The sequence below is a fragment of the Amblyomma americanum genome, chromosome 1, assembly GCF_052857255.1.
Source record: "Amblyomma americanum isolate KBUSLIRL-KWMA chromosome 1, ASM5285725v1, whole genome shotgun sequence".
NCBI classification, from domain to species: Eukaryota; Metazoa; Arthropoda; class Arachnida; order Ixodida; family Ixodidae; genus Amblyomma; species Amblyomma americanum.
Window position 1 is genome coordinate 173,412,827 of NC_135497.1, and position 16,019 is coordinate 173,428,845.

The 16,019-nt window shown below is 45.6% G+C and overlaps 1 protein-coding gene across 4 annotated transcripts in view; it reads left to right on the plus strand.

Annotated features, from left to right (window-relative positions):
* Window positions 1-16,019, plus strand: part of Jarid2 (Jumonji, AT rich interactive domain 2) — a 98,173-nt gene that overhangs the window by 69,592 nt on the left and 12,562 nt on the right. For 3 of the 4 annotated variants that reach the window (XR_013310977.1, XM_077647786.1, XM_077647787.1), the window contains 2 exons: window positions 2,915-3,023; window positions 7,114-7,296. Coding sequence is in view for 3 of the 4 variants with exons in the window: in XM_077647786.1 (XP_077503912.1) it covers window positions 2,915-3,023; window positions 7,114-7,296 (292 nt within the window). In the remaining variant the exon portion in view is untranslated. Of the gene's footprint in view, window positions 1-2,914; window positions 3,024-3,621; window positions 5,112-7,113; window positions 7,297-16,019 lie in introns of those variants that run through there. The other variant, XM_077647788.1, reaches the window with a different exon arrangement.

Here is a 16,019-nt window from a genome sequence, read left to right on the forward strand (position 1 = left end):
AACCAGCCAGCATCAGGAGGCCAACTTATGTTTTGGGCGCTAAATGGCGCATTGCTAGTGTTTTCTTCTGCACCACGTTGATTCTCTGCGTCGCACCGTGAAGAATAGCAGGGAGGCCCTTACGATTTTTCAAACGGTATGCACGCAATAAAGCATTGATGGAAACATGAAAAATTGTCACTTCCGCACCATTTTTATCTCGAAACCAGGCATCCATTGCCCAGTCTTTCAACAGATAAATTTATCGTGATGCAAGTAATTCTTGACAGTTTTTTTGGGGTCACTTGGTAATTCAAACTTTCGGATAATTCGAACATTTTTTTCAGTCCCTTGACGCTTTAACTAACGAGTTGTTACTGTATTCAAAATTAAGACAACATACGCTCACGCAAAAAATGAAATGCTGTAGGAACTCACTTGAGTTCATCCCAAAGGTGCTAACCACTATACGATAACAGCTATGCAATGTGAAAGGTGCCTGTGTACTGTGCGATGTCAGTCCATGTGAAATTCATCTGGGGCCCTCCAGTACAGTTCCTCTTTCCATCTTCCGTCCTTCACTCCCTCCTTCCTCCCTTTTCTCAAGGTGCAGTTGAAGTATTCATTGAGGCAGTTACTGCATCTTTCCTTTTTACAAAACTAATTTTCATTTTCAGTTTTCATCCCAAAGGGTCATCATGTGATGGGTGTCGTATTTGTAGCGATGCCATCAATGACGCACGTGCAACTCCCACTGAGCCTTTTTTTTTTTTAAGCGTTCTGGATTTCAGCGCCCTCCTCCCATCATTGGTGCTTTGTCTGGTATTCTCGTTTCATACACTATGCTTGTTCCACGGACTTCATGCTTCCATCATTCGACCTCCGTACAGGCTGCTACTGCGTTCTGCCATCTTCGGGAGAATTTTTTAATCGCGTGATGTGTTGCCGTGATCTGCTTTTAGCACAGCGTGATGCATTACTGCAGTCTGCCTACACAGAGAGCCACCTGCACATGCACTGCCTTTTTGCGAAAGGTGCCACAAGCGCAGTTATCAATGCATGCTGTAATAAAAGAATTTTATTGTAGCTTGGTATGCTTTTGCAAAAAAGCCAAGTGCACCTGCACAGTGGAAATTGTGCGTGTGCAGCTTTCACAGTGCCATCTGCACATCCACCGCCTTTCTTTGATAAGACAGTGAATGAGCACTTGGTGCCCCTTCGAAGTAAATTACGGTAGTGGATTTTGCTGTGCTAAAACAGTTCTTAGTACTGCAACTGTGCTAACCTCCATGTTTTCATTGACGCGCGGGTTGGCTTACAGGCTGTGGTGTTCGGCCTCTAAGCCCATGGTCACGCTATTGAATCCTGGCTGCCGTGACCACATTTGAAGGTGAAATGCAAAAAGCCCATGTGCTGTGCAATGTCAGCATACGCTATCCTTGTCCTTCCCTTTGTGTTGTTTTGTAAATCTGACTGTCTAAGTAGTGCACAAAATTCTTTCTGACTGAAATGTTCATTTCAACTGGAAAAGGAAGGTATATGAAGGTCTAAGTTGATGCAGTAAAATGTTACATCATCTTGCCCCCGTACAACCTTTGTTGCATTCTTTAATCAGCACTGACATTACACAGCACACGAGTGTTTTTGCATGTCATATCTAGTGAAATGGGGTTTGCCATTACTAGGATTAGACCCAGGCCTTTGTGCTCAGCAGCAAAATAGCTTTGCCACTGTGCCATCACAGCAGTAGCGGACTGCTCGAGTATCTGATCTGTGCTTTTTGTCAGTAAGTGTCTTTGCACTCAAGAGTATAAGTTAATGTTTTTATTTAATTTCTCAGGTTTTGGCATGTGCTACAAATGGATGTTCTTCCTGATGCAAAGCCTCCTCGAAAACACTGTTCACTTTTCCCACCCCTGCTGCTGTGTTCTTTTCCTTTTTAGTTTCATTTGCCATATCATGAATGGTGGATGCATCAAAACCAATGAGCCTGTCGGGGGTGGCTATGTGGTGTGTCCAGGTTTTTTTTTTTTTTAAAGACTACAGCTGTGTTCAAATTACAGTCATCTTTAATAACAGCTCTTTTTTAAAAGTGCAAGGCACTGTAGTTGAGCAGATGTGTGAGCAGTTGACCTTTGAACGTTTTCATATTTTGAAGCAGTGCTTAGCATGTTTAGCACACTTTTCTTTCTTTTGCTTCATTAAATTATGGCTGCATTTCATCACATGCCCAAAACTGAGGATGCAGTGAAGTGTTATGATAAAGGCTGTAGAGCCTTTACAATATTACATTAGTAGCTGAGCTACATTGTATATGAAATTGTAACCAAGAGATGAGATACATTGGTCCTGCTGGTAATTGTTCATTGCCTACAAAAATTCCTGTGAACATTTTGGGAGTACCGAAATTATGAAAAATCTGAATTTTCTTGCTGTCTACCTAGATGCACAGCCAGGCATTGAGGGTACATTGTGTAGGATGCGCACAGAAGTGCAAAGCATCCCCTCCAGTTTATGGCTGCATGCTTCGACTGCCCAGCTATTAATCTTTATTGTAATTTTTGTGTTCTAAAAAGTTTTGTGGGCACCTGTACACAGCTATAGCCTGTTATACTGTGCAACCATGGTGAACACATTGTGCAACAGACCAAAGTAACCAGGAAATCGTAACTAGGAATAGTAGCATGTAATTGCAATTTAAAGTGTTTAAAAATTAGTTCCTCTCTCAAAGACACTAAAACTCAAGATATTTTAAACTAGATTTACAGGTGGTTCAATTGCAAAAGGGTTATCTATATACGTTTTCAGAAAGTAAATTTATTTGAAAATTAGGTCCAAAATTCTTTAGTATCTATTGTCCTTTAGCTCTGTCACATTTGTAATGGTTATCTCAGTCACATTCTGCCTTTATTTAGGATACATCTTTGCCTTGCAGGTACAGTGTTCCCGCTCACAGCTCTGATCGATTCCGTTCTGCAATGAAAGAGATTATGCCACAAGTGTGCAAGGACAGTGCGATCTGGCTGCCTTCAGATTGTGCCATGGTAAGATTACATATCTGACAGTCAACGCTTGTATTATGGCTATTTTTTGTTACTCTGTTTGCTGTATAAGTGGATGCTCTTATTCTGTTGCCTGTCAAGCTCATATGGCATTTTTGTGCATTCTTAACTGGGTATTAAAGAGACTAAAGGGAAGTGCTAAGTCAGGCTAGACTGATTGGTTACCGTCACGTGATAACAAGTATGTCATTTTTACCGGAACAAAGCTTTCATAAGCTAGAAAACTATGGAAAAGTGAAGTGCATGTGGCATTGCCATGCATGGATTCGTACCACTGAGACTGGTGGCGTACTTACGCGCAATCTCGAGGAACACCATTGCACCATCAGTAGGCAGTTACCATAAAAATACAGTAATCCCTTGTTATAACGAAATCGCTTTACTCGAAATATCACTTTATTCAAAATTTCTTCCGATCCTGACCCAAACATATGCATTATAAGCCGCATTGCTCGAAGCGCATGAAGGGCTTGACACGCTTAGAGCGAAGTGGCAAGTGGAGGCATCGCCGCCGCCAAGCGGACGACCCTTTACGCGTGCAGTGTCAAATTAATACCGCCGACAAATTATTCTCATGCAGGCACATAACAGGCCACAAAAGTACCAAACCTACGACCGATGACCTGCCTAGTAACGAGTACCAAGCGAGTGCCAAGTGTCCCCAGCTGTTTACAGCAGAGTGAATGGAAGCTGTCAAATTCCGTGGTGCAGCGCGCCCGAATTGGTCACAGTCGCATTGCTGGTGTCCCCCGTGATAGAATCCACACGAAAATAGAGTTTTCCTGACGCTTTGCGATGCTAGAGAGCCGTGGTCTCTTGGATGCCGAAAAGTGGTCGAAAGAACCACGGGCAGACTTGCGCCGTAGCATTCTGTGGGGTGTGCTTGATGAGCAAAATTTTACCGCTCTGAAGAGCACTTCTGGTGCTGAAACGTGCCAAAAAGCGCAAAAGAAGTGTCCCGCAGATTATGAGCCCATTCACACTTGCAAGTCGCGAGCGAGCCGAGCTTTTGGCAACGACGCTGACCGCGGACGCACCTGGTAACGAACTCAGCTCCTCCCTGGCTGCCGTAGTCGGCGCTAAGCCTAATTGTTTCACAAACTCTTGAAAGTGCACAAACAACGTCATTCCTGAGAGTTTTTGCTTCAAATGAGAAGGCAACCCGCAGGTCATGCTTGCAAGTGTGAACAACGGTGTTGTCGAGCTGCTGCCTTTGCCATGTTCGACGCGAGGAGCTACGTTAACGAATCGGGAAGACGACTTTGGGGAAGGCGGTCTAGAAATTCGCTCGCCACTCGCCATAATCGGCCTGCATTGCAGTAAACCCCCCCCCCCCCCCCCCCCTAGCTTCGTTGAACTTTTGACAGTGCAAATCGACCGATAACTTGCCGAAAACATGAAAAATCCGACCGTCGCCAGCAGCGAGTCAGGCTGTCAACATGCCGGGTGAACGCAACCATGGTGTTTCCCCGGAAATTTTCTCGAGCCGATCATGCTCGATTCGCGCCTTCCGACTAGACAAACGGTCTAAATGCATGGTAGGGTCAATGAATTTCGTTCCTAGCTAGACATTTGTCAACGGCGCGAATGCGACGCTGCACGAACACTGACACTCGAACCGTAGAATTAGCACATATGTCGTCGACAACTGTGCACCGAAAAACCCTCGTTTTGCAAACATAACAGCTGCACACCTCGGGAAAAAACTGCCCAGTAATCATTCAAAGCCCTTACTGCAAAACCGTTCGTTTTTCACGATCGCGCTGTGTACCCACGATGAGCGGCTAATCGTTTTTTTAGCACAACAAATACAACCTCAGTCTCGAGCCACGGCATTTGCGGCACTTTCCAGCGCAGTACTCTTGTAGTCTTCTGTGACCTCCCCCCCCATAAAAGCAGCCACTGCCTTCGCGATTCGACATACCCCGAAGGTTGAATGCATGGGCGGCAACCACGGCCTCTTGCAATGCTTGGTCAGATTAGAGGAGGCGTTGCACGCATCCGGTAAGAACTTGAAACAGCCAAAGCTCATTGCCTTTTTTTGTACCTGAATAAAGTTTTGCTTCACTCAATACTTTGTATTTTGACTTCCTCACAGTTGTGGCGCAATTAAAGCTCGACTGCTTTAGCTTTTCTCAGGTGGTCACTTATATTGAATTACCACTTATAATTTGAAGTTTTTCGCCATCTAGCTGACTTCATTATAACAGGGGATTACTGTAATACCAGAAAAGGCGACGATGCTGCAGGTCGTGCTACGAATGAATGCACAGGCTCACTAATACCAAAAGAGGTAATTAACCCTCATGAAGAAGCAAACAGAAATAAATGCTTCCGAATGTAGACCACCCCTTCCTTTAATCTGCCTCTTACAGCACGTGGCTTCAAAGCCACAGCAGATGCTGCAGCCAGGGGCCATACTCTAGCTGGCTCGTTTTCAACACTATCGCGCACTCTTTGTAGGCTGCCTCGATGGCAGCCTACAAGAGCATTTCATTATCTTGAGTGACAACAATAAAAGGCAAATAGCCAACCCTATCCAAGCCAGTCTGTCTGACTTACTCCATTTAAACAATCGCAAGGCACTGCATATACTAGGTTTCACATTTGTTTGCCAGTAAGAAACGCGGTTTTGTGACCTGGGCTCAATTCCCCTGGGTCCAATTCCTTGCATTACATTCAAGTTGGCAGCGGAGAACTGGTCGGCTGTGACAACAATGCCCGCTTGCATGTATATTAAGCCAAAAAAGTTAACTTTCGGTCGAAAAACGATCTCCACGGTATTGCTGGCATTTTTTTTAGTCCGAAAAATCAACATTATTCCAAGACTGACAGCAGCATACACTTGCTTTGGGAGTATTGGAGGTTGCAACCAATGTCAACGAGCTATTCGGGCACAGGCACTCTGGGTACTTGAATTATCAACTATACTTTACATTATGGCCTTTTCGACTGCAGACAATCTACTATTAACCAGGATTTCAAATTAATATTGAATTATTTAGATTAACTATAAATTGATAGTATGGCTCTTTAGCTGTGGTAGTACCATTACATATTACATACTAAATGTGGTAATATCGGTATGGTAAAATCGGAAGAACTTTGCTGTAGCCACCGAGAAATTGCCCCTCGTATATGTTCATGATCCTGTTCCTACTTTAACTGCATAGCTGTGTCAGTAAGTGCTGTAACTAGTGGTAAGATTGTGAGGCCTGTCCTTTACATGAGTTTATAAATGAAAGTGAGCAAGCCCTCCCAGGACTCCTCATATCACTTCTACAATTTTTTCAGAATTGTACACAATCTTGGCTTGTGGTTTTGTGTTAGAAAAAAAATCAACGTTCATAAATTCGAAATAATCATCTTTGTCTAGTCTTGTTTGCAGCATTCTCAAATGATGTGCTTTGCAGTTGAATTTTTAATATCTTCGAGCCTTGTCGCAGAATGTTCTCTTTCGTGTAGAGCCTTGTCAGTTGTTCTTATTTTAATCCGATGTTTTCAATTATGTCATATCAAGTTATGTTGCTTCTTTCATCATGTCGCTATAAGTTGTGGTCATGGTGTAGTCAAAATGTAACGAACACAATATAAATGAGAAATTTGTCAACTTTTGTGTTCAATTTTTGTGCTATACTTCATTTGTAAAGCTGAAGCAATAGTTTGTGCTCTTACCTAAACACTGGTTCTGTGAGTTATGCAACCGCAAAGCCAAACATACTGTAAATTAGTTTCAAGGTTTTGTAAGTTAAAACTATAAATGTGTAACCTGTGTGCAACTTTGCTTGTCATCATATGCTCCATGGTGTAGGAGGGAGCAAAAGTGCATGAGCCCGATAGAATGCTTGTGCATTTTAAATCTGGCACATGTGGTTTTGGCTGTCAGTATTTTTGGTCCGCTCACTTTTTTGCATTGTTTGCTGGACAGATCACGCTGCAAAAGGTAGTAGTATTGTTGCAATGTGATGCATTCTTCATCCCATTGCTTTCTTTTTGCAACTGATTTTACTAGACAGTGTTCTACCAGTGCAATGCATGTCTCCCTCTCCTTTTTTTTTTTTTTTTTTTGCAGGTACCCCCGCCTCAGCTTGTAGAACATGGCTGCCCTCTAAGTCGTTTGGTCCAGGAGAAAGGGCAATTTGTGGTTATTTTTCCAGGCGCCTTCACCTCTACCATTGCATGTGGCTACTCAGTATCAGAGTCTGTGTACTTTGCTACCCAGGACTGGCTACTCCAGGCATCAGAATGCTTTGAGGTGAGCACAGCTGCTGGTGCAACAGTGGCAACTGCTCATTACAATTGTATGAAGCATAGCTCAGGCATTTCCTTGTCTGTCTGGTTTTTAGAGACAACTAGATGTGCCCAATAGTTGGTGGATCAGCAGATTATGAATAGATACAGCAGAGAATATTTTCTCAGTTTGTTGTAATATACATACTTCTCTGTGATTAGCACTACATGGCATCTAACGCACGAGTCACTTCCCTTGTGAGGCTGTAGTGAACAGTGGAATCTTGATAAAAGGAACACGGTTGATACAATTTCATAAAATTGCCCGGCCAGAATGCATTATGTACAGTGAGTGGAATTTTGGATGTTCTGAATACTCTCCTGCGCCACTACGGATGATACGAACATGTGACCCATGACTGCACCCTCAAGCACTGCCCGTACATCGCCGACACCATGATTGCTAGTCGTGCGGCACACATCGCAAGCAGCAAGCAGCGCTTCACAGCCTGCACATCACCGACGTCGCAATCGCCAGTCGCATGGTACACACTGCTAGCTATGGCCGCGAGACCGTGAGTAAATCCTATCAGCCGTAAACACATCTGCGTGAATGAATTTTTCATGCTTCTACATACGGATTTTGTCCTTTTTGGATGATATGAACTTTTTTGCGACCCCGTGAAATTTGTATCATCAAAATTCTACTGTTTTAAGGTTTGCTGTAAAAAAAAAAAAAATGTCTGAAATACAGACGAACTATGTAGGGTATTCACAAACAAGCCATAAAGTGCATGACCAGGACATGTCAGTGAGTGTCACGACTTCGTAGAAATGCGAGGCACCTTCCCGAGCCAAGGCAGAAGGGGGTGGAGTTTGACAACCAGTGTTAGCTGTTTTATGCTCAGCGTTGTGAAAGACAGAGGCACAAATTCAGGTAACAACAAAAGCAAATCTATTTTCAGGAAAACACACTCAGGCAAATCAAACACGGGGTTACATTAATCAAGGAATATTAACACGTTCACTGCGTAGCCCCTTACCATAGTCTTCATCTCTGTGCGTCGTGGCCCACCGGTGGGTCACTCGATGCTTTCCGCGGGTGCGGCGTGACACACCGGTGGGGCACACTTCTGAGGCTGTTTTTTCCGCCTGCTGAAAGATGGCTTTACTGGCATTTTCGGTCGCAGCTTGCGCGGGCTACTTCAATTAGGTATGCTAGCGCCGAAAATCATCACGTGGTTCACTTGGCCCGTGCATTTCCAGGAAATTGCTTCCCCTGGGGCCGCATTTGATAACAATCCATTGTCCATTTTCCGCACCATTTCGCGTGACGCAAGCCTGACGGAATCATCAGACGAAAGCAGCAGTCGACCAATCACAAATGAAAAGCAGCAGATACCCGCGTTGACGATAGCCTTCGCCATTCTTTGGGCGCTGTGGTTCAATATGGACTGCAATGTGCATCCAATAGTGAGGTCCGGTCGCCAATGAGCCAATAGTCAGGTCGCTTCCCACGGACGTTTGAACGGCACGGCTACGTCAGGACGTAAAGGACCAAATAGATCATAAAAATAAAATGAATAATGGATCCTTGTAGCATACGGCACCAGGAGAATTTATCGACTCATTTATTACCGCGACTCTGCTCGCTTCATCCCCAGTGAACGCGACTGAAGCGCGTTCTCAAGGATGTCCTTGAAAAATGGCGCCCTTTCTGTGTACAAAATTTCAGCTTTATGTAACTAGAGCGCGGCCAAGAGTTTCGGTCGTTATGGTCTGAGCAAGGGCCAGAGGCGCTTGTTGCTCTCGCACCCTCGATTCTTCTTTCTTTTCCTGGGCATGCACAAGTTTCCACAATAAAGAGTTTGCGTTTTGAAGCCGTTGCCTGCTACGTTTACTACCCACCGTCCAGCTCCCCTTTGCGGGGCAACGCCACGTGACCCTGCGTTTCAGCATTCACTAAGCACCAAGACTCGAGAACAAGACCTCAAACTCGACATTTTATTGAAGTACTTTCTGAATAAATTTTGGAAGAAAAAAAACAGTTCAAATCACAGCATTTGCAACTGAACGTCTTACGTGCCACCAGCTCACGATGTCTAAAACGTAGTCCATGTTGAGGAGTTCTACTGGTGCAGAAGATTGAAACATGGCAAACACATATATGGCCTTCCCGCGCAATTTGCGCCAAATGTAACAACTTTCTTCGCCATTACCCTTGCCTGCTCTGAACTTCTGCGAGCTCTCAGCAATGCGTAGCATCCAGTACATCTTCTTCGGACAGACATTGCAGGTCCATCGGCCTTTTCCAGCGCATGGGCGCGCTTTGTTCCGCGTGTCCTTTCGGTCCCAATCTGAGCTGTGGCAAAGAGTGCACGTGCCAACTCTTCGCGGAATTCGATGATTGGCCACGTTTTACCGTCCACCATTGAACGGACAACCCATGCGTTCACAACTGCAGTTCCAACTATGAGCTCCACCGCAGCTTTCCAATACCACTTGAGCCCTTTCCGTAGGCAGTAATAGGACGCCATTTGGTCACTGTAGTCTACGCCCTTTTTCGTCACGTTGTAGTCGAGGACTGTGCGCGGTTTCATGATCGGCTCACCCTTTCTCGTTTTTTTTCCGGTATCAACAAGGCTGGCGTCATGCTCAGCAACCGTTGTCATCATGAGAACGGGCCGTTTATCCAACCACTTCAGCACCTTTACGCCGTTGTGGGATTCAAGACCAATGACTTCCCCTTTTTTACTGTAGCTTGTTTAACTTCTTTCGGAAATCCCTTTCGGTTCGATCGGAGAGTGCCACATAAAAAATGTATCATCTTTCAACAGGCGTGACGCAAGCGGCATGCTCGCGTAGAAGTTGTCGACGAAAAGTGTGCGACCACAGCCGGTGAAGCCAGCCATCAAATTTACTACTACTTCTTCGGCATGCCCCATGCCCGCTACGGCGCCAGATATATTTGCACTTTCAATGTATAGCCCTCCTTCGTGCAGGCCTTGTATAGCAAGACTCCATACTTGTGGGGTTTACCAGGGATGTATTGCCTAAAGGCGAGGCGCCCACGCCACAGAATCATCGTTTCGTCAATGACAATCTCTTTGCCTGGATCCAACACTGAGCAGAACTTGAGATTCATTTTTTCCATCTAGGTTCGAATACGATAGAGACGATCATGCTGTGCGCTCGGTTCCTCATTACCTGCGAAATGCCAGAACCTTAGTAGCAGCAGAAACCGGTCGCGGGCCATTTCCTGGCAAATGCAGTTTACGCCGTACAGATCGCTTCTTGCCCAGTAGTGCTGCAGATTAGGAAGCCTTACTAGACCCATGCAGATCAGTACACCAACGAACTTTCATTTCTTGCGCGTTTGTCTCAGTCCATTTCTTCCCGCGCGATTTCTCTTGTAGGACGTTCGAGTCTATGTACTGCTTCCCATACCTGTTTGTCTCATGAACCATCATGTCCCAAATGTCATCAGTCAAAAAAAAGAGACAACAAGCTGAGAGCATCGTTGCTAGTCGGGAGGCTGATTAGCACAGGAGGGCTCGAATACGACATCGCTCTAACTCTAGTCGTTTTCGCATTCCAGCTTAAGGCAGGTATTGCAGCCTGACCATGACCCTTTTCCGAATCCTCAAATACCGCTTCACCGCAAATGCTTGACTCACCATCCCACAGTTCAGAAGAACTTTCCAATAACTCTTCGAGGCTGTCATCGCCGCTGCTTGATCACTTAACGTTCGCTAGAGCAGAAGTTGTGCCGCACGAAGTGGATGGCAACGTATTTGGGCTGCCGTGTGTCCCGGCAGATCCGCTTCCACCGCAGGGTCTTTTCTTCTGGTTTTCTGTACTTCCGTCGAATTTTTTACAGTCCATCACGATTTTTGAATGCTCGTAAAAAAATGGAAAGAACAAGGATGAGGACCACGAGGCTTGGCACTGAGAGTGAGCCAAGTTATTGCAAATAGGACAGACTAATTCTTCAGTTGAGCTCTTGCACACGTTGTGAGCGCTTTTAAAAAGTACGTTGCGCATGTGCAAAGCGCCCGAACAAAAGGCTCGAGCGGGTAGCTGGAACATTTTCTGCGCTGTTTCCTGATAGCCGTCAGCTTTATCATCAGACGCATTGCAAGCGCCAATGTCAATAAATACAGGCGCGCTTTATACCTCTACCGCCATCTGTGATATGATAGTGGAAACGCATTTTCATGCATTTGTGGAAGCATATCGTCGCCGCACTGCAAGAAACGCCTCGTTGTTTGCGCCACCACGGCTGGGCTGGGTTGCGTGATCCACCGGTGGGCCACGACGCAGTGAACGTGTTAAGTGACTGCTGCTAACAGAGTACTGTGTACACGTATTTGCACTCTGCTGCTGGAGTACATGCAAATTACACACAGCAGAGGGCGCTCTTTCTACGGTTCGCACGTGCGCTGTTCGACGGCGAGCGGCCTCCCCTTGTTTTCCTGTGTTTCCAAGCGAACAGCTCCAACAAGGCAGCTGAAAACGTGAGAACTTGCAATGGTTCCAAATGAACTCTTCCTCTCTGTACATCTCCTTGATGGAAGTGTCCATTTCTGCCGCACGGGGTGCACTCACGCGATTCAGGCGGCGCAGCTTTGGGAGAAAGGGAAATAGTTTCGCGCCTTTTCGCGATGTGCTGACGCTAGCAAAGCAACGAATTATGTCCATACTTAGATGCACCATTTTGAACTGACTTAGTTTTATTGGCTGCTGTGATGCTGCAGGCAAGCTGTGTGCGACGTGTCAAGCATGACGCCTTCAAGTGCACTTTCGTCCAGGACTGGACGAATGCGAAACATTGCGAGTTTGCAGCCTGAATTAGGCCCGTCGAAAGTAACCCGAACGCAGCGTACTGTGTGCTGTGCAGAAAGCAGTTTTCGCTCAGCAGCATGGGAAGAAGAGCGGTGACAAGTCACGCTGAAAGTAACAAGCACCGACTGGCCATTATCGGAGCTGGGACACCCTCTGTAGCCTCATTTTTGATACTGCCGGCCACTGTTCTGACCAATGCTAGGACACCCTCTGTAGCCTCATTTTTGACTCCTTCGAGCACCGTTGTGACCAATGCCGGGCCAGTGCCATCAGTTTCTGCGCATCCTTCAAGTGCTTCAACTACTGTGACGGACGTCCAACCCGATCGTACAGCAAACTTAGAGCGTGACTTTGAGGTCATAAATGCTGAAGTGATGTGGTGCCTCAACGCTGTTATGATGCACACATCACTCCGTGCTGCAGCGGCATCGGCTTCTCTGTTCCTTTTGATGTTCCCATCATGGGCTACAGCCGAGAAAATGCAGCTTGGCAAAGACAAGGTAGGATATACTATTGTCTATGCCCTTGCACCTTTCTTCAAGGAGAACCTCATGTCAGAAGTAAGCCAAGCCTCCCACCTCGTTGTGGCATTTGACGAATCGTTAAACAGTGTTTCACAAAAAAAGCAATGGACCTGTTGGTTCGCTTTTGGTCGGATGCACAGCAGAGCGTGAAAACGCGCTACTTGATGTCATGCTTTCTGGGGCGCACGTGGGTGGAAGAATTGGTGTCCGCTTTTAAAACTTCCACAGATGGACTCTCCCGATCAAAAATTCTTCAGATCTCAATGGATGGGCGAAATGTAAATGTAAAATTTCTCCGTGATATCAAGCAAGAACTTTGTGAATCTAGCGATGGCTGTCATATTCTCGAAGTTTGTAGCTGTGGCCTTCATGTTGTGAATGGTGCTCTCAAAACCGGACACGTGGCAACAGGTTGGCAACTCATGGAATTTCTCCGTGCTTTGTACAACTTATTCAAATGTGTACCAGCCCGACGCGCTGAATATGCACGTATAACCGGGAGCAGCATTTACCCTCTGAAGTTTTGGGCTGTGCAGAGGCTTGAAAATGTTTGTGTAAGTTTAAGAGCTATTGGATTCTGCCATACCTAAAAGTGTATGTCGGGTCGTGTCGAAACGAGAACAACCGACCGACCAGCTCCAGTTACTGCGTGGTCGAAACAGCCATTCGCGATCCTCTTCTGTCTGCGAAGCTAACCTTTATGCTTGGCATCGTGGAGGAACTACAGCCATTCCTGGGTCACTTCCAGACCAGTTCGCCTATGCTTCCATTTCTTGGCGCAGCATTGGAGAACCTTCTACGATCACTAATGAGAATAGTAAAGAAAGCAGTAATAATGGCGGTGGACAGTCCGTTGAAGTTGATCAAGGTGGACATGGACCTTACTGCAAACGTAGTTGAGACGCCCAAGGTTGACCTAGGGTTTGCTTCAAAGAATGCACTCCGAAAGGTCCCAAAACTTTCAGATTCGGCTATCCTAGGGTTCAGAAGGGATTGCGCCACTTTCATGAAGAACTGCGCCAAAAAGCTCGCAGAGAGGTTGCCGTTAACGTTTAAGCTGGCGAGGGGATCGTCATCTCTGGATCCCGCGTGCGCGCTGATTCTCAATCTCGGGGAACGGCATCTAAATGGTGCACTTGAAGTCATCTATGGATCCCGCGTGTGTACTGATTCCTGGTCTCGGGAAATGGCATCTAAATGATGCACTTGAAGTTCTAACGGAGCAGCTATGGATGACGGGAACAGAAGCTGACCGGGCGATGCGGCATGTAGGCATGTATGCTCCCTAGCCTCGCATGTATGCTTGCAGGCAAGCATGTATGCTCCCTAGCCTCGACTCAAGCGGCATTGAAAAATTTCAGTACGAGCACGCATCGGCTGGATGCCCTTTGGGCAGGCATCTGTGGTTCGAACAAAGAACTGTTCACATTTGTGAAGATGATTCTGTCTCTTTCGCACGGAAATGCATCTGTCGAGCGGGGATTTTCTATTAGCAAGGAATGCCTTGTTGAAAATCAAAAGGAGCAATCTTTGGTCGCTCAGTGAATCGTGTATGGCACCGTAGTGTCGGCAGGAGGAGTTGCCAAAAGGATGCTCCAAATGGTCCATGGGGCAAACACACGGTGGAAAGAGGAGCTGGAGAGGACAAGAGCAGAAAGGGCCGATGCACTGATGAAGGAACGAGAAAGGAAGCGTGCCGCCGCTTCTGTGAAAGAAACTAAAATAAACTCTCTGAAGCAGTGAAACAACACTTAAGCGTTACGCACAAACTTGAGGTTGACTTTCCAGTGTTACTTTGAGGTTTGTCGCTCTTTCACTTCTACAAACTAAGGTTTCTATAATCTGCAGTTCGTCTGAATAGACTTGCTGAGAGAGAATCGCACTTGTGACGCTAAAGTTCAGGTCCCTCACCATTGCGGTTACTATCAGTCGATAGAAATCTCACATTTGAAAATATTTGTTTCCGCATGCATCTTCCTTTTAATTCATAACTGAAAATGTTCAATTCGATTTGCAGTTTGTTTTAGTATTTTTTCAAAGATATTCGATTTGTTTGCATTTTGCTAATCTCTCCCCTTTTTTTAAATGAGATAAACACTACTCCTTACTATTCAAATAGGAATAAATCGTTTTTATTTTTTAACATGCTTACTAGAGAGTGATACCATTAGGTGGCTTTGTGTCAGCTTGTTTTCACATAAAACAAAGTACTGTGTCGCTCAGGGAATTTTACAAATACACTCAGGGAAAACCTGGAAAACTCGGGGAGTTTGGAAACGTCAACTCGGTAGACGCCCTGAAGTGAGTTCTGAGTTTGAGTTCATGAGTTCGAGTGAGCCTGGGCCTCTTTGAGTGAGCCTTAGTGAGGACTTGTAATTTTGCCGAGGTATATACCATGCATACTCGCGTAATGAACCCACTTTTTTTCCAGAAATGTTGACTTTAGTTTGGTGGGAGGGTTCATTACGCGGGAAAAAAAGTTTCAAGAGATTTTTTTGGAAGGGTCGAAATTTCGTATGATACCTCCGTCCCTCCTTCCGTCATCAACAAACGCACGCGGCCAGACGCATTCATGCTGCTGGTGTTTAGCATCATTCGCTTTGACGCAATCCGACAATTTTGCGATAGCTGACGGCGCCAGCCAATCGCGGCGAGAGAACTTGAACATGCTGAACATCGGCCCTGAAGGTCAGGTGCGCGTTTTTTACGCGAGTTTAAAAAAACACACAGGGCGGTTACGAGTGCATAATGTGAATGTTTAAGCCTTAGCTTAGAGCACGCCGCATCTTTGCTCTGCCACGTTCACCGAGTGCGACGCGCCTCGTTGTGCCTCCCCCCCTCTCCCCCCTGGCAGAAGCACTCCTCAAAAGATAAACAAGCATTGATGTTATCAACGGGCAGCATCTTGGCGCTGCCAAGGTCTGTGCTGTGGACGGCGTCAAAACTGAGGAACCCGCTACAAAAAGCTAAAGGCCAGAGAAAAGTAAATTATGGACGACAAAAGTGGGGGGGGGGGGGTTCATTATGCGGGTATATACGGTATATAGCATATATGTATATAGTTTTTATTTTATTTTATTTATTCGTACCTCACAGGCCCCGAAGAGCATTGGTTAAGGAGGCGGAGAGGCATATCAAGAAAGGAATATACAGAAATAATAAACCGTAATGGTACAACAGATGGGTATAAGGCAAATACACAAAAGGAGCACCAAGTTGATGCAAAACAGAGTTTAAATAACATTAAACACAAAAATAGAAAATATAAACAAAAAACGAAACATGAATTTGCAAAAAAGAGGTCAACAGTGGTGCATCAGAAAACAATGTTAAGAGCAACTGAAACTGTGGTACAACATTTGGAACTAAGGCGATAAAT